The following is a 22492-nucleotide window of genomic DNA, read 5'->3' on the forward strand; positions in this document are numbered from 1 at the left end:
TTCCAGGACAGCCAGGACTACAAAGAGAACACCTATCTCAAAAACAAACAAACAAAAAACAACTCACAAAACCAAAACGCTGCAGTTTTATGTCTGGCACCTGCAGCTTGTGGTGGCATTATCTGGGGTCCTAGGAGTTTGGGTAGCCCCACCTCCCTGGCTCTGCTACTTCCAACACACACACACACACACACACACACACACACACACACACACACTTATTTATTTGCTATGGAGCTGCCTCCACTCAATATGACCTGTTCACTTCAGTAGAGGTATCATGTTTCTGGGATCTTGAACATCATGGAGGCTGCACTACAACTTAGGTTTCACCCTCACAGCTATACACACAACCCACACTGGAGCTCCTTGTAGGGAATCTGGCCTTGCTACTCATTGCCTGGCTTCAGCAGCTTCCTAGAAACGTGGTGCAAGCCTCCATAACCCTGTTGTTAGGATCAAAGGAGATTCTATTTCCCCAAACTCCAAAAGGCAGTCCAAAAATATCCAGAAATTGGCTCAACCTGAAATAATTTACAGCACTTAGATAAAAGCGAGCATTCCTCAGGAACTTGTGAAGCTGGTTCCCCTCTACCAAAAGGAGTCACTTCCTTAACCTCTGAGAGAAGGGACAAATGGCTACCTGTAGTCTCTATTAGCATACCAAAGTATATGCTGGCCTCCAGGCTCCCTCAGTATCATAAGTACCTGTTACACATTTCCAAGTCCATCCTAGTCCTTCTCACTTGGGTTTCCTGCCCCCAAGCTATGCGTTTTCCTTATAACCCTGCTATTTTGGCTATGCTCTTGCTCCCTGTTTCTCTCTCTCTCTCTCTCTCTCTCTCTCTCTCTCTCTCTCTCTCTCTCTCTCTCTCTCTCTCTCTTTCTCTCCCTGCTCCCACTTCTTTCATGGCCAGATCTCATCTGCTGGCCATGTTCAACCTACTTCTTTCTCTCTCTGCTCTAGACTCTTCCAGATGTGCCCAGCTGTTCTCCCTTTCTCATATCTACAACAAAACCTTCCCTCTAACCATACCACAGAGTGGCAGGTCATGTTATCAGTTTATAGACCTGTAACTTTTATATTCTACATGCCTGCAAAATTAGCACTGTGTGGACAATGCTATGTTCTGTAACCCACTCAAGATACAGTCTGGCTCCCTTGGACCACATTTGAATGGCCTCTGTGTGCTTGAGTGGTTGAACTTGGGAAGAAGTTTTCTGTTGTAGAATATTATTTTAAGGTGTGTTACTTTTGTTTATGTTGCATTTGTTTAACTCTGTGAAGCTGTGTTACTGTGCCTGTCTAAAACACCTGATGGTCTAATAAAGAACTGAATGAACAATAGCAAGGCAGGAGAAAGGATAGGCAGGGCTGTCAGGCAGAGAGAATATATAGGAGGAGAAATCTGAGAGTAAAAAAGAAGAAAGAGTAGAGAAGGGGAGGACATCAGGGGCTAGCCTCCCAGATACACAGCCAGCACAGAGTAAGAAGGAAAGAAAAGGTATACAGGAATAGAGAAAGGTAAAAGCCCCTGAGACAAAGGAAAGATGGGATAAGTTAAGTAAAGCTGGCTAGCAACAAGCCAAGTTAAGGCCAGACATTAATAAGTGTGATTTATTTGGGAGCTGGGTGGCAGGCCCCCAAAAGAGCAAAACCAAACAACAATAGTCTTCCTAGATGGTACTACTGGGGCAAGGCATCCTGGAGCCTTCGATGGATGGAGGGTACCAGCAAGGTACCATTCCTATTGTTCCTGGACAGGCTGGTAGGTTTCTATTTAATTGTGCAATTAACATTTAATTTGACAATTATCTCCATTTTGCAGCTACTCTATTTGTAATGTTTGCTTAAAACCCCTTTCTCATCAAAATGCACATTTCCTACATCTTTCTATCTAGAATTCTCACTGTAAACCTGGCTATTAGAAGTGAATAATAACTATGCCACAGACTAATTTATATGCACTTTTTGTTGTTGTTGTTGTTGTTGTTTTGTTTTTTTGAGACAGGGTTTCTCTGTATAACAGCTCTGGCTGTCCTGGAACTTACTCTGGAGACCAGGCTGGCCACATACTCACAGAGATCCACCTGTCCCTGCCTCCCGAGTGCTGGGATTAAAGGTGTGCACCATCAGTGCCCAGCTTATATGCTATCTTAAAAGTTCTTTTATCAAACAAATTAGTCCAACTTTAAATCTCAGGCTCACTTAGACTTTCAGGTTATAGGCAGATACAGCCAGATTCTTTGCCAGACTGTAATGCAAATGGCCTTTGGCCCTGTTCCCAAAAGAACTTGTTTTCCCCTGAAACCCCATGAGCACAGTAAACACTGTGCTTTTCCATTGGAATTGTGATCTCCCCAACTCCCACCACAGTGGCCTCTTGAGCTCTGTATACAGTACTCTAGGATTCTCTAGAGTAGTAGGATTCTAGTGCAGGGCTCCAAACTAATTCTTACATCAGTGGCCCTACTTCTTGGTTCCAATTTTTCTGTATTGTTTTTCTCATTGCTGTGACAAAAATATGTGAGCAAACAACTTAAGGAAAGATTTGTTCTGGCTCATGATCTGAGAGAAGAAAGGAGTAGAGTTCATCACGGGAGGAAGGCATGGTGGTGGTGTTTCTGTGAGGTCAGAATTCTGCAGCAGCTGCCGGGTGCATGGCACTCACCAAGAAACCCAGAGTTCAGGACAGAAGCTGAGCGAGATTATAGTTCTCAAGACGCGCCTCAGCCCTGTATCTGCCAGTTAGGGTGCATGTCCAAAGGTCTCTACAACATCCCCAAACAGTGCCACCAGCTGAGGACACACAAACACACTAAATCACTCCCAAATTATAACAGCCCCTGCACTGAAAAGGGTGGTAAAATAATACCTACTTCACATTATTATTCTGATGAAGCAAAATAGTCAATACTAAATACACCATTGTTACTATTATTAATTATTTATTTTTTTGCCGGGCAGCGGTGGTGCACACTTTCAATCCCAGCACTCAGGAGGCAGAGGCAGGTGGATCTCTGTGAATTTGAGGCCAGCCTGGACTACAGAGCAAGATCCAGGACAGGCTCCAAAACTACAGAGAAACCCTGTGTGCATGGGGGGGGGGGTTTATCTATCTATCTATCTATCTAACTAACTAACTATTTATTTATTTTTGAGATAGGGTTTCTCTGTGTAGCCCTGACTGTCCTGGAACTCTCTTTGTAGACCAGGCTGACCTCAAACTCACTGGGTGTCTTCCCAGTGCTGGGATTAAGGGCGTGTGCCACCACTGCCTGGCATAAACCATTATTATTACAACCTGCCATATTCTCTTTCAAAAAGCATTGTGAGGAGTCAAATATATGTTGGTTCTCAACTTGAAACAAATGAAGTAGAAACACTGAACTTACACAGTGGAGCAGTGTAAGTAGCATTAATTTGGGAATTAGGACTTATTCCCTGGCTTTTGCCTGCTCCCCCCACCCACATCCACCCCAAACTTTCTGCTATGTGATCTGACTTGTCTAGGCTTCCGACTAAAATGAAAGAATGCTGGTTTCAATTTAGAATTAATCTCTGAAGCCCCTAGAGTTCTCTGAATCTATCTGTTTGAGAATCTAAGACACCAGTTCTTAATCTGTGGGTCACGGCCTCTTTGGTAAACCTCTATCTCCAAAAATATTTAATGATGATTCATAACAGTAGTAAAATTACAGTTATGAAGTAGCAATGAAAATAATTTTATGGTTGGCAGTCACCACATGAGGAACTGTATTAAAGGGTCAAGGCATTAGGAAGGTTGAGAACCCACTGCTCTAAGAGATTATGTTGAGAAATCATTACCCTTGATTTATTTGTTTTAAAACACATGGGTGGTGATTTGAAAATCGACATTATTAATTACTTTTAGAATTACACATTGCTTACGTATTAAAAACAACAACAAACCTTTATGAAACACTTCCTCAACCTCCACAGAAGTTGCCTAAAAATCTCCAAGATTGAAAGTCACCATCTAGTGGTGGAGAGAGTTTCCTGCTAGTTGGTGGTAGGCACCGGACGCTTGCTCCCAGCAAGCCTTTACTCCCTTTCAGCTCCGCTCCCAACTCAGGGTAGATGAACCGTATAGAAACTCAGTGAATTCGGAAGAGCTTGTTTATTTGACAGTAGTCTTTGTTTGGAGACACGGTCTCATCATGTTGCCAAGCCTGGCCTGGGATTTATTATCCTTTCGCCTCTCAACCTTCCAGAACGCTGGTATTACCAGGTATGCACCATCATGTATGGTTGATGGTGTACAGTCTTAAAGAAATGAAACAGTGTGGTCTTTTGAGAACTGTGGAAATCTAACTGGCTTTAAGACGGGGCGGAGGAACAAAGGTGCCCACTACCCAGACATCTCACTCCACCCAAATAGTTCTCCGGGGTAGTCACACCACCTCCCACGCCAGTGTGCTCTCCCTATTCACAGACCCAGAACCTTCGACTTGATATACATCAGTGGGATCACTTGAGGTCAAGTGATGATTTCGTTTTACCTACAATAATTATTTAAATTTAATATTCAGAAGGAATGCACTGTCCTTAAACCCTAAGGGTGGGAAAGGGGCCAGAGTCTTAGGGAACTAGACGTATTGGTATAGAGTTATTTCCGTTTTTTTCTTTTCCTATTTCCTTCTTGCTCGTTTCTCTCTTTCAAAAATCAAGTAATTAATAGTTACGTTTAAATGGAACATGTAGCTCCCTGTGCAAGGTGGTTTAATTTTCCCAGAAGGCACCTGGAAATCCTAATAGAAATGTTTCCTGAACCACGGATCTGAGGGTATTTTCCAACATATTCTTAAACTGTCGTTTGAAATCCATTCTCTATTAGCACAATTTTCCTCAGCCCTCTAAAGACTTTCAGTTTTGCTAGTAGAGCTCCCGTAGGCTTTTTATTTGACTTACAACGCTGCTTCTTCTTTTTAAATTGGGCTTACTAGAATATCGGCGAAGTACTCTGATAACTTAAAACCAAATTACACACTTCACCTTTGAAAACCTCGGGGCTCAGTGCCTCCAGGGGCATCCGGGCATTTATTCCTATTTCTGCTCCTCCACGGGGCTCCCCGGAGGGGCAGTTTTGCCCGAGAAGTTAAGAGAAGCAGTGGTGCGGAACTTGCAACAGTTGGTGTCGGGCGACAGTCAGGTTGGAAGTGATAGATGGGACGAGTTTAAAAACCAGAAGCCCCGGGGAGGGCCGGGGCAGCCGTGGCCTTGCAGGAGAGCGAGGGCGGCGCGGGGAGGGGACGCCGGCGTGGGAAGGTGCCGTGCCGGGGCGTGAGACGCTGAGCCGGTGCGCGGGGACGCCGGGCGGGCGGGCGGGAGGAGGAGCGGGCCAGCCCGGGCCACCGCGGGGCCACGGGGAGGTGAGGGCAGCCTTGTCCCGCGCCGCCCCCGGCGGGAGGCGCGACGCCCAGGCCACGGGTGCGTGCGCGGCCCCGGGGCGACGCGGCTGGGCGTGCGCGGGCCGCGGCGGAGGCAGGGCCGGGCGGGCGGCAGAAGATGGCGAGGGTGTGTAGGCGGCAGCAATGCTCCGTTGAGAGACGCGGCTTTCGGCAAGAACTGGACTCGTGGCGCCACAAGCTCGTCCACTGTGTAGGTGAGGCTCCCCACCGGTGCCCGAGCCGCCCGGCCGCCGCCGGCCGCCCGGGCGTGGGAGGGGAACAGGGCAGCGGCCGCCGCGCTCCGGCCCGCGCGCCCTCCGGGCTCGGGCCCCCCCTCCCCCACCCCCCGGGGCGCGAGCGCGCGGCCGCGGCGCCCCTCCCCTCGGCTCGCGGGGCGGGCTCGGGCGCGCGGCCTCTCCTCGGCCGGCGCATTGTGGACGCCCGGGCCGCCGCCGCCGCCGCTGCCGCCGCCGGGCCGCGCGGGGCCGCCCCCACCTGCCCTCGTCCCGCGCCCCTCCCCCACGCCGGCGGCGCGCCCCCGTGCCCGCGGGCACGCGCGGCGGCGCTCGGGCGTGTGCGAGGCGTGAGGTGGAGATGGGGGCGGAGGGAGCCGGAGCTGTCACAGGCCCCGCGTCCGCCTGAGCGAGCCAAGTGGGGTGTCATGGCCGCGGGGGCAGCGGCTGCACTTCCTCTGCTGGCAGCGGCGGCCGGGGAGTTAGTCCTCGACGCACGGGTCGGTGTGTGCGGATTTGTGTTTGACGTGCGCGCGGGGCGGGCGGGGAGGCGGGCGGCGGGCGGGGGGTCGTCCCCGTCCCCCTCGGCTGAGCACGGGCGGCCGGCGCGCTTCCCCGGGGGGAGGGAGCGAGCGAGCGAGCGTGGACCGGGGTAGCCCGGGAGGGGCCGGGCGGCGGGGCCGCACCTCTCACACTGTGTGTTTTGTCTTGTTTTTCTCTCCCAAGGTCCCGTTTCTCTCTGTGCGGCGGCCGACGGGACCATAAGGGCTTAACTCATACATTTAACCCCCCTCCAAAAAGTAAGTGGCCCGTGTGGTGTCTGCTCCACCCGCCGCCCCCTAGCCTCTGTCCATTCTTGTGTTTGACTCTAATGTCCCCAGCATTGTTATTTCCCGGTCTCTGCTTCGGTGCTGCCGGTGTGTGGGGAAATGCCCTCTCGTCGTCGTCCTCTGTCCCCCACGCCCAGTCCTCGGGGAGGCCCGGAATTTCAGCCCCCCATCTCGGTGGGGCATGTTCTTGGGAATCAGATCTTCCTCAGCAGAACCTGGGAGATTCTGTCCGTCCGCTTGGGCCCCTGGTCCCCTCCTTCCCGACGGGGTTTCGTTGGAAGGAATTATGCAAATCCTGCTTTCTGGTGTCCATTCAGCGGCAATTTCATGCGGTGAGAAGTTCTCTTTGTTGTGCGAGGGGGAGAACAGACACTGATTTAATAGACATATCTGTTGGGGGGAAGGGTGGGGGGGTGTGGAGAGGCTCAATTTGGAAGAATTACAGCACTTGGTTAGCTCAGTCTTTGTGTTTGAGCCTTCTGGCTTGACAGGAGGGTCTGCCCTTTACAATGTCCCACAAGGATGTTTTCTATAATAGATGAAAAAGCAAAACTAAAACTTTAAACAAGTGAAAAATAAGGCAACCTTCACTTAGAGAAAATAAACACTGCCATTTTTGCAGTATTTCATTATGAGAATGTGCAATGTGAATTTATTAAGGACTTAACATCAAATGTAATTAGCAGGCAACAAAGCGGTAAGGTGTCTTAGGATACCACTTTGATTGTCCAAAGGTTAAAAGTATATTTTTTAAAAATGTATACTTGGTTAAATAATAACGATCTGAGCAGTTTGGGTGTTTTTTTTTTTTTGGGGGGGGGGTTGATTTACCTTGTGAATACAGGTTAAAATTTCCCTCTTGCCAGTCCAAGCCCTGCTCTGCCCTCCAGGAAACAGGCTTCTTGGCTCCAGCTAGCCTTTGCTCTGTTCTGCTTCTGCTTGTTTTATTTTTCACGACCTGTCACACATTTGCTACAATGTGACATGGGCTTAAGCACTCAGGAATTATGTTATTTGTCATCGTCATGTAAAAGTGCACATGGCAGGTTTTGAGAAACATCAAATTGAGGCGTTTTCAGAATACTTGGTTAATATAAAAAGACTGAAATTACTTAGAAGGATCTTTAAATTTTGTAGTGCTAGTTTCACTCTTAGTGATTGATTGTGTTCTGGAGGGCTAAAGTGTTTAAAAGACTATGGAATTGAGAAATGAAACCCTGTAGATGTCTTGTGTTGATACAGCTTTTGTTTAAATTATTTCAGTGAGTTATCCTATGCTGTTCGATTTAAAATTCTTGTGTTCCGATTAACTCCCCTTTCTTATCCATAATTGCATTAGTGGTTGATAACTGCTTCTGGACAAAATGTTGTTTTGTGCCTAATAAAATCCTCCTGTAAACACCTTACTTGAATATCAAAATCAGATCAGTTCTTTGGAGAATGTTTTGACTTGGTGATCAGTTTTCTCAGCTTATACATGGAACTCCAGATCACCACTTTTTAGGTGAAGTTCAGGAGCTCTAGAGTCCACAGTACAGATGATGTTTTAAATACTAATACTTGTCCATAGTTGCTCAGCTCAAGTCAGTTGGGCATCATATTTTCTCTTTTGTTATGTGTAATTCTGTTCTCCAAGGGGAGCGTTTTAAGTGGTGGTATGAAATTTATATTTAAATGGCTGGCAGCAGCCTATATATAGTCCCAAGAAGCTGTACTGTTTACTATGAGATACAATAATAATCAGATACAATTGGTTCTGCACAGTTAATCTTATATCTTATTCTCTTGGTTGATTGTCTTAGTATATTAGGGGTGTTTGGTTTCTAAGTGAAACTTAATTTATAGCAGTCTTTGGGTTAAAAATGAAGTTTTGGTCATTTCCAGAATTTAATTTTCCTTTTTACTATTTTTGGCAAGGAGGGAGTAAGATGTCAGTGGTGTCTGGAAAACACGTGTTACAAGAAGTTTAATTGAATCAAAGTTAATACAGATTGAGTAGCTCTTCAAAGTGCTTGAGGTCAAGTGGTTGAAATTTCTGTTTTTCAGATTTTGGAATGTTTACATGGATTCTACTGACTGTACATCCATAATCTGAAAACCTGAAATCCCAGCTGTTCCAAAAACCTAAACCTACTTGGGCACTTTGGATTGGAACAGAACCTATACTGGGTTTAGACAGTTATTTCAGGCATGGGTGTTGGTTTACTTTGGTGGCTGTTGAGGGGGTCTGTCCAGGTTCCAGGCCTGACTGGTCTCTGATGTGATGCTGCGTAGTGCTTGGCCGTCCCTTAACCTTACTGTAGTCTCAAGTTCTCCCTAGTGTGGGAAAAAGTATGATTTTAGCTGGATCTAGTTTGGCTAAAAAAGGATGGAATAAGTCTCTTTGACTCATGGAAAGGTATTTCAGGTAACTGATTCTGTCAAATGTGTTTATAACTACAACAATTCTAGAAGTATTTGATAATGCCTGTTTTTAACCTTAGTGAGTTACACAGGATGGCATTGAATTTTCTAATAGTAAGAATTGATTATTTTGGCTGGATGTTGGTTGTGCACACTAATCCCAGCACTCAGGAGGCAGAGGCAGGCTGATCTCTGAGAGTTCGAGGCCAGCCTAGTCTACAGATCGAGCTCTAGGACAACCAAAGCTACACAGAGAAACCCTATCTTGAAAAACCAAAACCAAAACAAACAAACAAAGGATTGATTATTTCATGTTTATGGGGAGGACACTTCTGAGTGAGTAACCTATCCAGTCCTTTAGCAACTGGAATTTAGTGTTATTACTAGGAATGAAAGGTACAGCTAAGTGATTAATTCACTTAAAATTTTATTAAGCAAACTCCCTTTAAAAAAAAATCAGACATTGTGTACAAAAAATTGAGGTGACTGCTCTAAATTTCAGTTTTTTGTTTGTTTGTTTGGGGGGGTTGTTTTTTAATTTAAGTTAGCTTACAAATATTGAGTCTTATTAGAACTTTTAGTCTTATAGAAAGTATTTATCGTTTATTGTACGAGTCAAAATTTGTTGTATAATGGTGCAGATAAGTGGTGTATGGGGTATTGTAGAAGTGAAAGAAATCTTTGGTAGAAGGGCTTCATGAAGGTGACCTTCTTAGCTTCATTTTGATCTGTGTGGAAATGGTATTGTATTCCCGAGAAACGTGAGCAAAACGGGAAAGGACAAGTTATCAGTTTCAGCTGCAGTCCATGATAATGGGAGGGGGCATATGTTTGTGAAGGAATTTTTAAATGTTAAGTGGAATTTAGCTGGCTGTGCTGGTACATGCCTTTAATCTCAGCACTTGGAAGGCAGAGGTGGTCAAATGGATCTCTCTGACTGAGGCCAGTCTGTCTGGTCTACATAGTGAGACCCTGTCTTTTTTGTTTTGTTTTGAGACAGGGTTTCGCTATATCGGTTTGACTGTCCTGAAACTTACTTTGTCTTACTTTGTATGTAGACCAGGCTGGCCTCAAACTCATAGAGATCCACCTGCCTCTGACTGGCAGGTGCTGAGATTAAAGGCGTGACTGGCCACACCCAGCCCCAAAGCTGTTATTTTTGTTTTGAGACAGGTTCTCATGTAATCTAGACTGGTTCAAACTTATTTTATAGCCAAGGCTAACCTTAAATATCTGATTCTCATGCTTCCATTTTCCAAGAGCTGTGATTACAGGTGTGTGCTACCACACCAGACTATTTACTTTCAAGTTAAACACTTAACATCATTCCTCTACATACTATCTTTTAATTTGTCTGCAAGTAACCCTCACCCTCTTTTTAAAAAACTGTTCTGTGTACTTGCACATTGCTTTGGGCATAATTCCATTATTAACCATTAGCTCATTTTCATTTTGTTGACTGTTTCTTGTATATAGGGAAGTATCCCAAGTCCAAATCCTGAAATTTTAAATTGAAATAGAATTCACATGTAATAATTTTTTTTTTTTTTTTTTTTTTTTTTTTTGAGGCAGGATTTTATATAGTCTAGGCTGGTCTCAAACTTACTTTGTAGCCAATACTGGCCTGGAAGCCCTAATCTTCCTGCCTCTATCTCTAGAGATCTAGGTTTACTGGTGTATACTACCATGCCTGGCAGAATTTACCTTTTTAAAATGTACAGTTTCTGCTTTCTAATTCACAAAGTTGTGCACATGTCATCATTAATGACATTTTCATTTCCATAAAAGTAATCCCTTGCTCATAGGCAGTCATCCCAGCTCTTCTGTGACTTAGCTCTTGGCAGCTTCTAATCTGCTTTCTGTTTCTGTGGGTTTGTCTGGTCATATGTTTCTTACAGATGAAATCATGTACTCTGTGGCTCTTTATATCAAACTTTTTTCATATAGCATAATGTTCTTAAGTTTCATCCAGGTTGAAACATGCATCCACTGTTTTATTCTTTTTATAGCTAAACAATATTACATTATATGGACATTTTGTGTGTACATGCATCAATTGGTGGACATTTAGCATGTTTCTTTTTTTATTACAGTAATGATACTATGAGAATTTGTGTACAAGTATTTGTGTGGATATGCATTTTTGGTTTTCTTGAATATATATATATATATATAGGATGGACTTGATACCTCATGTGATGACTATGTTTTAACTTTTGAGTTTACCATTTTCCAAAGTGTTTGGGGCATTTTACATTCCTACCATCATTGTTTAAATGTACCAATATTTTTCTAAGTTCATGGCAACATTTTTTTTTTATCTTTTTTCTCTTTGATTTTTTTTTTAAATAATAGCTTAATGAGTATGAATTGGTATGCCATTATGGTTTTTTTTTTTTTTTGCTTTGAGTTAATGACTAATGATATTAGATATCCTTTATTGTGTTTATGAGCCATTTTTCAAAATGCTTGTTTACATCTCTTATCCCCTTTGCAGTTTGGTTATTACTGTTGAATTGTAAGAGTTCTTTATGTATTCTGAATACTAGACCCATGTCAGTGTATATGTATTAGAAGCAATTTTTTTCTCAGAATTATAGGTTAGCATGTAGATAGATGTACTGTAGTGTGGGCTAAACCGCAGCACATCTTGAGAGAGGAATAATGAATATGAGCAATGGAATAAGAGTGAGATGGAAGTTTTCAATAAAGAATTGCTTTTTTCCTATAGGAATCAGAAAAGGGGTTAGTTAGTTTATGGCATTATATAACATACAGATAGATCTTGCTATCTGAATCTTCTAAATTTCTACTTTTTAAAAATGATTTATTTCTTTTTATTTTACGTGCATTGGTGTTTTGTTTGCATATTTCTCCATGTGAGGTGTCAGATCCCCTAGAACTTGAGTTACAGATAGTTGTCAGCTGCCCCATGGGTGCTCGGAATAAACCCTGGTCCTCTCTGGAAGAGCGCTCTTTATAGTCGTGCCATCTTTCCAGCCCTAAATTCCTGCTTTTTAAAGGAGTAAAAATATCACAGATGATATGATATGACTTTTTACTCAAAGTAGGTTTTTTTGGATTTAGTAAAGTGCTGTTATAGAATTTTGTCTAGCTGTGTTCAATTTGGGTTTAAATATTGAGAAAATTCTATATTTTTTCTTTTTTTTTTTTTCCTTTTGACATAGGGTTTCGCTATGTAGCTCTGGCTGGCCTGGACCCCAAAGAGATCCAACTTCTGCCTACCTCCCTAGTATAAGGATTAAAGATTTGTGCTACTCTGCCTGGCTTATGCTTTAAAATTTTAAGATTATGTTTTTATTTTCATTTTATCAAACTAGAAACCTGACAAGCTAAATAGTTTATGGGAAATTATGATTATTTTGTTTCCTGCTAAACTGTTCTTAAAGGATTTTGAATTTTGTTTTAACTCATAGTTTCTCTTGTTTAAAAAAAATATTTACCTGTATTGTATGGGTACAGGTGTTTTACCTGCATGTATGTCTGCATCATGTGTACAATACCCATGGGAGGTAGAAGAGGGCACCGTGTGGGTCCTTGGAATTGAACTCTTTGAAAGAGTCATCTTGTCAGCTCCCAGTTTCTCTGATGTTTTAGTTAGGTAGGTTTGATGTGCTACAAAGTGCCAGGGGAAATGATGTTCTAGTTTTGTTTGTTAGTTTTTTTGAGACAGGGTCTCACTGTGTATGTAGTGAGTTTTTGAGCTAGCAGTCTGTCTTTATTGTCTTACCCTCTGGAGTTCTGAGATTGCAGTAGTGGACCCTCCGTCCCCATGACCAGCTTGTAGTAAGGCCTTAACGATGAAGTTGAGCATTGGATAAGGTATACAGCAAAATTAAACAATCCAGATCCTTTCTTAATGGATTGTGAAGGGCAAGTTAGGAAAGCTAGACAGTAGTGATTAACAGCTTCTAATGATTTCTGGCTTATTTTTATTTCCTTTCTTTCACACTCCATTTTGTTGAAGAGAATTACTTGAGTAGCTCAATCTTTTTTTCTGAAATAGAAGCCATTGAAATTACAGGCATAAAACCAGTATTTTCAAGTGTTTCTTATGAATTTGTGAATGAAATTGTTATACATTCTTAAAATTCAGAGTAACAGAAGGATCCAGTTTTGTGTAATGTGCATTTTTTAATTGTAGGAGCAGATGTGTCAAACAGGATTGCTAAAAGAAATTGATATAACCAGTGGTGTTTAGACTGACATTTTAAATTTTGGTGACAGGAGACCAGAAATTAGCAATACAATTGTCATTTTATGTTAAAGAGAAACAAGTTGCAGTTTTACCTTATAATTGTACTGAAACTATCATAGTATAACTATAGCATAGTAGCAAAGCAGCCTGTCTTACAGCTTCTGAACCATACAGAAATTGAAGATAATTTATAAACTAGGTTGTCTCAGATTTTTGATAAGTAGAATGAAGCAGGTAAACATATTAACTGCTTAAAATTTAACATACACATGAAAAAGTATCAGAAAATCCATTGTTACCAACCACCATTCTCTGTCTATAGAAACACATTTTTCTTTTTTTCTTGTGTTCTGCTTTTTTGAGATAGGGGCTCACTATATAGTCCAGGCTGGCCTTGAACTCTCAGAGATTTGCTTGTCTTTGCCTCCCAAGTGCCAGGGTAAAGGTGTGTGCTAGACCCTGGGCATTTTATTTATATATATATATATATTTTACAAAACTTACATCTATTTCATTGTTTTTATTTAGAAATGTTAGAAGGTAAAGGTAAATATTAAAAAATAATATGTTAGCTGCTGGGAAGGTGGTTCAGTGGTGTGGTTAAAAGCACTTGTTGCTCTTTTAAGAGGGCCTGGGTTTGGTTCCCAGCACCCACTTGTAACTCTAGTTCCAGGGAATCTGATGTCTTCTGACTTTCAAGGTCACCAGGTCATGAGGCAAAACACTCTCATATGCATAAAAGTAAGTAAATCTCTCTCTCTTTTTTAAATGGTTCATTATGAGGCTGGAGAGAGAGCTCAGGGGTTAAGAGCACTAGCTGGCTAGTCGTGATGGTGTACAATGTTTTAGTCCCAGCACTCTGGAAGCAGAGACAGGCAGATCTTTGTGAGTTCCAGCCTGGTCTGCATATTGAGCTCCAGACCATCCAGGGCTACATAGTGAGACCTAGCCTCAAAAAACAACTAACCAAATAAACAAATAAATGTAGAGCGCTGGCTGCTCTTACAGAGGACCAGGACTGTGTAGTGAGACCCTGTCTCAAACAAACAAAAAACCACACCAAATAAATAAATGTAGAGCACTGGCTGCTCTTACAGAGGACCCAAGTTCAATTCCCAGCATCTACATGCTGCTCACAATTGTTTCTAACTCCAATTCTAGATGATCCAATGCTCTCTTCTGTAGTCAGATCCTACATGCATGTGGGGCATATAAAGCTCATACAACCCACCCCCAAAAAGATAATAAAAAAAATGAAAACCATTTTTAAAATTGGTTAGAAAACATTTAGTAATATATCTTACTGTAGCATCAACTTTAACTTAGCTTAGTATATATGCATGCCTTATATCTGTGGAAACAATTGTATACTTTTATTTTTGCTTTGTTTGTTTGTTTGGTTTTTCGAGACAGGGTTTCTCTGTATAGTTTTGGAGCCTGTCCTGGAACTTGATTTGTAGACCAGGCTGGCCTTGAACTCACAGAGATCCACCTGCCTCTGCCTCTGCCCCTCTGCCCCTCTGCCTCTGCCTCTGCCTCTGCCTCTGCCTCTGCCTCTGCCTCTGCCTCTGGAGTGCTGGAATTAAAGGCGTGCACCACCATTGCTGGCTTCTTTTAGTTTTTTGAAACAGCCTCACTATGTAGCATAGGCTGGCCCGGAGCTCAGTGTGTAGCCCATGCTTACTTTGACTTAATCCTCCTGCCTCTCCTGCTTATCATAACAAGAATGGGCCACCACACCTGACTGATAGTTTAATGTTAGAATTATCTGAATTTAATCTGATATCTTAGATATAAGTAAAACAGAACCAAACTCTTCTTGAAGCATTCTTTTTAGTTAACTTGTTTTAATTGTTATTTGAAACTAATTGTTTTTATTTGCATATTTGAGGCAAGATTTTGCTATGTAGCCCAGGGTGGCCTCATGATCCTACTGCCTTAACTTTGCCAGTGCTTTGATCATAGACATGCACTACCATGTCTGATATTTTTTATTGTTTTTTTCCTTAAAGATGATGTATATGCACAGACATACATGCAGGCAAAACAACCATATACATAAAAATAAAAATTAATTTAAAAATAAAAAAAAATATTTTTATTGCATCATGGGAGGGCATGCTTGTCATGGTATTTGTGTGGCAGTCAGAGGACAGCTTGGTGGAGTTGGTTCTCTTTCAACCTTTACATGGGTTCTAGAGATTGAACTCAGGGTGCCAGACTTGCTTGGCAAGTGACTTTACCTGCTTGCTGAACTATCTGGCTGGTCCTAAAGCAGGTTTTTATTAACGTGTATTGATCATGCATATTCATTCTGACATTTTTTCTTCCCTTCCTCCCTTCCTCCTCCCTCCCTCCCTCCCTCCCTCCCTCCTCTCTCTCTCTCTCTCTCTCTCTCTCTTTTTCATGGAGGTTTTCAAGACAGGGTTTCTCTATGTAGTCCTGACTGTCCTGGAACTCTGTAGACCAGGCTGGCCTCAAACTCAGAGATCCACCTGCCTCTGCTCCCCGAGTGCTAGGATTAAAGGTGTGCGCCACCACCGCCCGGCCTGACATTTTCATATATGTAGATGTGCATATAACATATTTACTTCTCATAACCTATTTACTCCTCATTACCCTCTCGTTCCCCCTGGCAGTCCTGCTGATCCCCTCGCTCTTCCCAGCTAGTCCTTTGACTATGATTTGTTTTCCTTTTTTTCATTTTGTTTTCATCCAATGAGTTTAGAGTTGTTTTAGAAACATGGCAACCTACAGTGGCTATACCACTGACAAAAATGTTTCTCCCTCTTCTGGCAGCCATTTAACTGCTATAGATCCACAGAAGGGGTAAGGTCCTGTGAGCCCTTCTGACTTTGTCACAGGATGCTTATATGTAGTTGGAATTTTCTTTGGGCTGCCAACTAGCTCCTAAGTAAAGACATAGAGACTTATTATAAATTATGAATGCTTGGCCTTAGCTTAGGCTTGTCCCACTTGCTCTTTTAATTTAACCTGTTTTTAGTCATCTGTGTTTTGCCTTGGGGCTTTTTACCTTTCTTTCATTCTGTATGTCCTACTTTCCTGCTTCTTCTGTGTCCGGCTGGCTGTCCCCTGGCAACTTTTCTTTCTTCCCCCCAGCCTAAATTCCTCCTCCTACTTACTCTCCCTGCTGGGAAGTCCTGCCTATACCTCCTCCCTCTCTATTGGCCGTTCATCTTTTTATTAGACCAGTCAAGTGACTGAGGCAGGCAAGGTAAAACAGCAACACATCTTTACATAATTAAACAAATGCAACACATACTTACATAGTTAAATATTCTGCAACATAACAAGTGCAACACATCTTTTCATGGTTAAACAAATGTTCTGCAACACTTATAGGCCCCATTTTCTGTGTGTTATCAGGCGATCACATCTGCTGTGAGTTCAGGAGCACAGTTACTGTTTCATACCCTGAAGACAGTTCTACAACACTAGGCTTCTTCATTGATTCTTACATTCCTTTCTTCTGCTTCTTGGGTGATGTTCTCTGAACCTTGGAAGGGGCGCTATAGATGTCTCATTTAGGACTGAGCATTCAATAGCTGCTACGCTCAGCACTCAACCATTTGTGAATCTCTTCAGTAACTATCAATGACCTACTGTAAAAAGCAGCTTTTTAGGCCAGGGCTGACAGCATCACTAATTTATGGGTGTACACATAAATATTTGAGGGCAATTTGATGGGCACAGTATGTCCATTTAGCAAAACAGCAATAGTGACTTGCCTATTGGATCTTTCGGCCTCCCCGGCCATGGGTTTTGACCAGGTTTACATTTCCTTCTGTGGAGTGGGCCTCAAATACAATCAGAAAGCAATTGGTTACCTCCATAGCAGGCTTGGCATTATTGCACTAGTGGACACTTCTTGCCTGGCTAATTACTAGTGTAGCATTCAGGGTCCATAGCTGAGTATATTATTTTTATATGTCCGAGTGTTTTGCGTACATGGATGTGTGTGTGTGTGTACCATTGAGTGTGCCTGGTGCCCATGGAGGTCAGAAGAGGACATTGAGTCCCATGAACTGGAGTTTACAAAAAGTTATGAGCCATGCGTAGGTGTGGGAACCAAACCCCAGTCTCTGTAAGAGAAGCAAGTGCTCGTAAGAGAAGCAAGTGCTCTTAACCACTGAGCCAGCTCTCCAGTCCAGTAATGGCCATTCATGTTTCAACCCCACTGAATTATTTTGAAGCAAGTCTTAGACACATTGTGTATGTGTGTGTGTGTGTGTGTGTGTGTATGTGTGTATGTACATATATGTATATATAAAACACTATATAATTAATGTTTTTTACAGTCTATTGTAAGATACCATCAACTTCTCATCTACCTTTCCCTATTGATAACCAGTCCAAAAAAATTGAGATAGGGTTTTGTGTAGAGCAAATTGATCTCATACTCATTGTGTAGGCTGGTTGAACTTCTCCTCCTGCCTCTACTTCCCAGGTACGGGGGTTACATGTTTAAACACTATGTGTGGCTGGTGAATAAATTTAAATTTATGATGCCAGGTGGGGTAGTATATACCTGTAACCCCAGCACTCCAGAGGTGGAGGCAGAAAGATTGAGAATTCTAGGCCAGCCGGGTCTACATAGCAGTGTCCTGTCTCAAAAAGCCAGAGAAGGAAAAAGATGGAAATGGGGAATATTACTTGAGTATGGGAAGACAAGTCTTTGCTTTGTTTTTTATGATCAGTCTTCCTTCCCTTTTTTTCTTTTTGGAGACATCGTTTCACTCTGTAGTCTTGGCTGTCCTGGATGTAGAACAGACAGGCCTTTAACTCATAGAGATAGATCTGCCTGCCTCTGCTTCCCGAGTGCTAGGATTAAAGGCAAAGTGTGTACCAACATGTTTGGCTAGTGATGTTTCTTAAAAGCCAGCATATAGTGTGCTAGATAGAGCCCTTTGATGTTAACACCATTTTTACAGGTGCAGAATAGGATTAAAGAGAAAGGATTTTGTTTATGGTTAAAGGATGGTAGAGAAGCAAGGCTGAAGAGATTTAAAAATTTAATTTATATTTCATAGTAATCTTGAAGAGTGCTAGGGCTGGGACTAGAATTTAGTTTCTGTGTTCTTTGTTTCTCTTTCCGGATTACATATCTGTTTTTGTTACTTAAATAGTTCTGGTTTCTCTTTCTATAATATTGCTATAACCTGTATAGGATTATTCTGTTAGCCTGAAATAGAAAAATGCCTTGTTACTTTCTCTTTAGTAGCTGGAATTCTATTTGTCTTTCTCTTGACTTAAAAAAGAGTTTGTTTGTTTGTTTATTTATTTATTTATTTATACCCAGAGTTAACAGGCTTCTGAGCTGAATGTGTCCATTGGCTTAATTGTCCTTCATGGGTTGCTAGGCTGGTCATTCCATTCACCATCAAGCAAGGTTTGACCATAAGAGAAAGAAAGCAAAAGAGATCCAGGTGGTACTGTTGGCAGGCCTTAAGTTTGGTAAGTGTGTGGACCAGCTTAGTTGACAGCACTGGGGTCTTCAGCAAAGGTGCTAGAGTAACTGTGGAGGTACCTTACCTTTTCATACCCTTCCCAGACACTTGGGGGTGACAGGGATAAGGTTGGAGGAGCAAACAGGGTAAACCCAGTTAAGGAAATTCCTGAGAAGGGAAAAGAGAGATTTGACAACTTTGATTTCTAGGCAGGTCTTGATGAAAAGGATATATGGGAAGAGTTAGAGGGAGGACGGGGAAAGGAGAAGTGTTGTAATTAAATTATAATCTTAAAAAAAAGTAAAGAAAAGAAAAAGGATCTCACTGTGTAGCCTTGGCTGGCCTGGAACTCATGTATACTAGACTGGCTTTGAATTCACAGAGGTCCCTCTGCTTCTGCCTTCCAAGTTCTGGAACTAAGACATGTGCTACTATATCCTGAAAGATGTGGCAAATGATTGAAAATAATACCCTGTTCTAATAATAAGACATTGATCTTGGTACAGTACTGCTTCATAAGCATGCACATATGATGTACATATGATGAAGGTAATAGAAATTTTCATCATAAAAAGGGGAAGTACCTTGTTTTCATTTCAAATAAAAAAATGAGAGAAATATAAATGTTTGTACTGCCTTGTATTGAAATGTGGCTTTCTGTGCACAATTAGTTATATAAATATCAATCTCATGTTTTTAGTTATTCAGATTTTCATTGAGTTACTAAATAAGCTGGCAGTTTAACTTGTTTAAATGAGCTTGTCTGATCACAATAAAATGATTCTTCAGTCAAAGGTAGACTTTAAAAACTAAGTAAATCTTTTTTTTTTTTTTTTTTGGTTTTTCGGGACAGGGTTTCTCTGTGTAGCTTTGTGCCTTTCCTGGGACTCACTTGGTAGCCCAGGCTGGCCTCGAACTCACAGAGATCCGCCTGACTCTGCCTCCCGAGTGCTGGGATTAAAGGCGTGCGCCACCACCACCCGGCAAAAAAACTAAGTAAATCTTTGATTATAATTACTAAATAGACTATAAGTGCTCCTTTTTACATGTCTTTAGTAGAACTTATACATATCTTATAAGAAGAGCTTTTGTTAGTATTTCACCAATGTTCAGTGGTCACTGTATTAAAATCTTACCATTTATCTATTGGAAACTTCATGATTATCTTTAGTTAGACTATATTTTTACAGTACTTAATTTTTTTTGTTTATTTGTTTTTTGAGATAGAGTTTCTCTGTGTAGCTTTGCTCCTTTCCTGGAACTCACTTTGTAGCCCAGGTTAGCCTCGAACTCACAGAGATCCACCTGGCTCTGCCTCCTGAGTGCTGGGATTAAAGGCATGCGCCACCACTGACCGCTGCAGTACTTAATTTATACCATCTAGATATGGGTTCTCTTCTGGAAAGAGAATACATATTTCATACATTTTAAGTGTTTTATAAGGATTTTTCAGTGCCTTTGCAATTTATAGATTTGGTTGGCATTTATAAATACAGAATATTTCCCTTCCCATAATAATGTGATTGATTGTATTTATTGACCTCTACAATTTATAGAGTCTAAGTTACTGCTTAGCTGAATTCTAAATTTTGCAGAGTTTGACTTCAAAAGAGTATAGCTCCTTGTGAACCAACAGTGAACACAAAATGAGATCCCAACAGTAAATATGAGTCAAAAACCAGAGTGTAAAAGAAAGTATTTATCTCAGCATCTAGCTGTTGAGGTGGTAGTTACTTTTTTGCTTAGTCTCACCAAAATATTAAGGGCAGCTTAAACTAGTATTTTTGCATTTAGACTCATTTTCTGCAGAGTTGGGTAACATCTTTAAGGCTGACCAAACTAGTGAATCTTGTGAATATCCAAGTTTCTAATTTACATATGTATATATGTTTATTTCTTGATGACAATGTTTTGGTATGTACTTCAAGCTGGCCATAAACTTGTATTCCTCCTGTACCATGCCAGCTTAAAATTGGGTATTTTCTGTAGATAATACTCTAAAACTTGGTGATATACAGATTCACTTTTAAGAAACTTAAGGCTTTATTGAAAAATTAGAGTTTGGGGATGTAGCAAACTTTTTTTTTTTAAACCCCTTTCTGGGCTTGGTGATGCAAGTCTTTAATCCCAGCAGAGACAGGTAGATCTCTGAGAGTTGAAGGCCAGCCAGGGCTACATAGTGAGACCCTGTTCGTCTCATCCCCCCTAAATTCTTTTTCCAAATTCATTAAAAAGAAATAATTAATTCTATCTCAAATTAGTAATAATGAATTGGTAAACTGTTTTTCATTTGTGCATGTTTGACATTGTACTTCTTAAATACTTTTTAAATTTTAGTAATATCTTTTCAGTTCAAAACCCGAAACTCTGAAGCATGTGGTGAAAAGCTTGTTTCTGTCCCCCTGTGGCTACCGTCTGTCCATCTTCCCCCAATTTTCTGGACCAGCCAAAGTTACATAGTGAGATCATGTCTTAAAAAAAACATGAAAAGAGAAAATAAAAGAAAGAAATAAGACTCCTGGGCACTGTCCCTCCTTCTTCAGTGGGTGGATTCTGAAAGCTGGGATGCCTTGATGCTCCTGTAGGAGGTCTGGAACATGGTTGCTGGAGCATGAGCACTCAGGTTGTGGTTTTGATCTTAAGAGTTTTAAGAGAGTGTGATTAGCACTTTGCAGTCCTTTTAAACCACCATGCTCAGCCATACCTGTAATGGCACTAAGGGAGGCCAGGGCAGGAGGCTCCTGAGTTCAAGGGTTACAAGCAAGGCCATGTCTCTATAAAATGAATCAACAAATTGTTCAGATTGTGTCTGAAGGTTTGGCCTTGGTTTACCTGAACACTTACTTAATTAGGGTAGTGGCATTTACTTAATCAGTGTTGTGGAAGTTGATTTTGTTAAATGGTTTTTTATTTATTTATTTTTTATTTAGTGTGTTCTGGTAAATTGGGTGCTTCTTTGGGCATGCTTGTTTTCCCCTTCTCTGACTTGAACATTTTTAGTTAATTCTCTTATGTGTGATACCTAGAAACTACAGGAGAAGCTCGTAGTAAAAAATACAGCAGGGGTTAGTAATAAATGTGCCCAGTTAAGGAGGAATCAACACAAAGAAGAGTTAAGTTTTGGTAGAAACTAATAACACAGAGGTCAGTCCTGTATTTTGAGATCCAGGTTGATAAGGAAGTAGCTACTCAGTGACTCAGATACAAAACCAAAATGTTTTCTGCCAACTAAAGGCTTATTGATTTATAAGGGAGTATTTAAACAAGTAAAACACCTTCTTTGGGGTTATTAGTTTAGAAGATGATTTGGTTGGATTGTGTTTTGATTTAGTCATTAAGCCAAATAGTCTATGAGCATCTGTACACAGGGATACAGTGATGGTGAGTGAGGGGGGCAAAGTAAACTGTGTTCATACTACATAGAATGTAGTAAGAGAAATAGTGGCATTACAAATGTTCTGGAACAAGGCATTTTCTCTGTGTGCATTATGGGGGCGGGGGTTAGAAAAACAAATCCAGGAGACTTTCTGAGAAAATAAATTGTAATTTGATAGTTGAAAGAGCAGAATGAGTTGAGTAAATAGGGAGATGGGGAGGGAGAAGGTACTGGGAAGAAAACTAATCGTCTAGGTAGGCTTTTAGAGCATATATTTTAAAGCTGTAAAATAAAAATTAGACCTTGATTTTCAAATATATATATATTATATAATTACTGTGTATTGCACTTAAACATTCTTTAAAAAAGATTAAACTTTGTATGATTTAAAAAAACCATTTACTTGAGATAGATTTTCACTGGTGTAGCCCTGATTGGCCTGAAACTCACTATGTAGACCAGGCTGGCCTTGAACTCAGATCTATCTGCCTCAGCTTCCCAAGTGCTTGGAATAAAGGCGTGTACCCACACTCCCAGCCTTTTGTTTTTGT

The 22492-nt window shown here is 41.5% G+C and overlaps 1 protein-coding gene across 8 annotated transcripts in view; it reads left to right on the forward strand.

Moving 5' to 3' along the window:
• Positions 1 to 5478: 5478 nt before the first annotated feature.
• The window catches only part of Lcor (ligand dependent nuclear receptor corepressor), a 129501-nt gene continuing 112487 nt past the window's right edge, over positions 5479 to 22492 (forward strand). For 2 of the 8 annotated variants that reach the window (XM_028889370.1, XM_028889379.1), the window contains exons 1-2: positions 5479 to 5627; positions 6372 to 6807. In XM_028889370.1, the coding sequence (XP_028745203.1) occupies positions 6657 to 6807 (151 nt within the window). In that variant the 5' untranslated portion in view covers positions 5479 to 5627; positions 6372 to 6656. Of the gene's footprint in view, positions 5628 to 5947; positions 6150 to 6371; positions 6808 to 22492 lie in introns of those variants that run through there. The other 6 variants (XM_028889375.1, XM_037206848.1, XM_037206858.1 and 3 more) reach the window with 6 other exon arrangements.

Source organism: Peromyscus leucopus, chromosome 1 (assembly GCF_004664715.2).
Source record: "Peromyscus leucopus breed LL Stock chromosome 1, UCI_PerLeu_2.1, whole genome shotgun sequence".
NCBI classification, from domain to species: Eukaryota; Metazoa; Chordata; class Mammalia; order Rodentia; family Cricetidae; genus Peromyscus; species Peromyscus leucopus.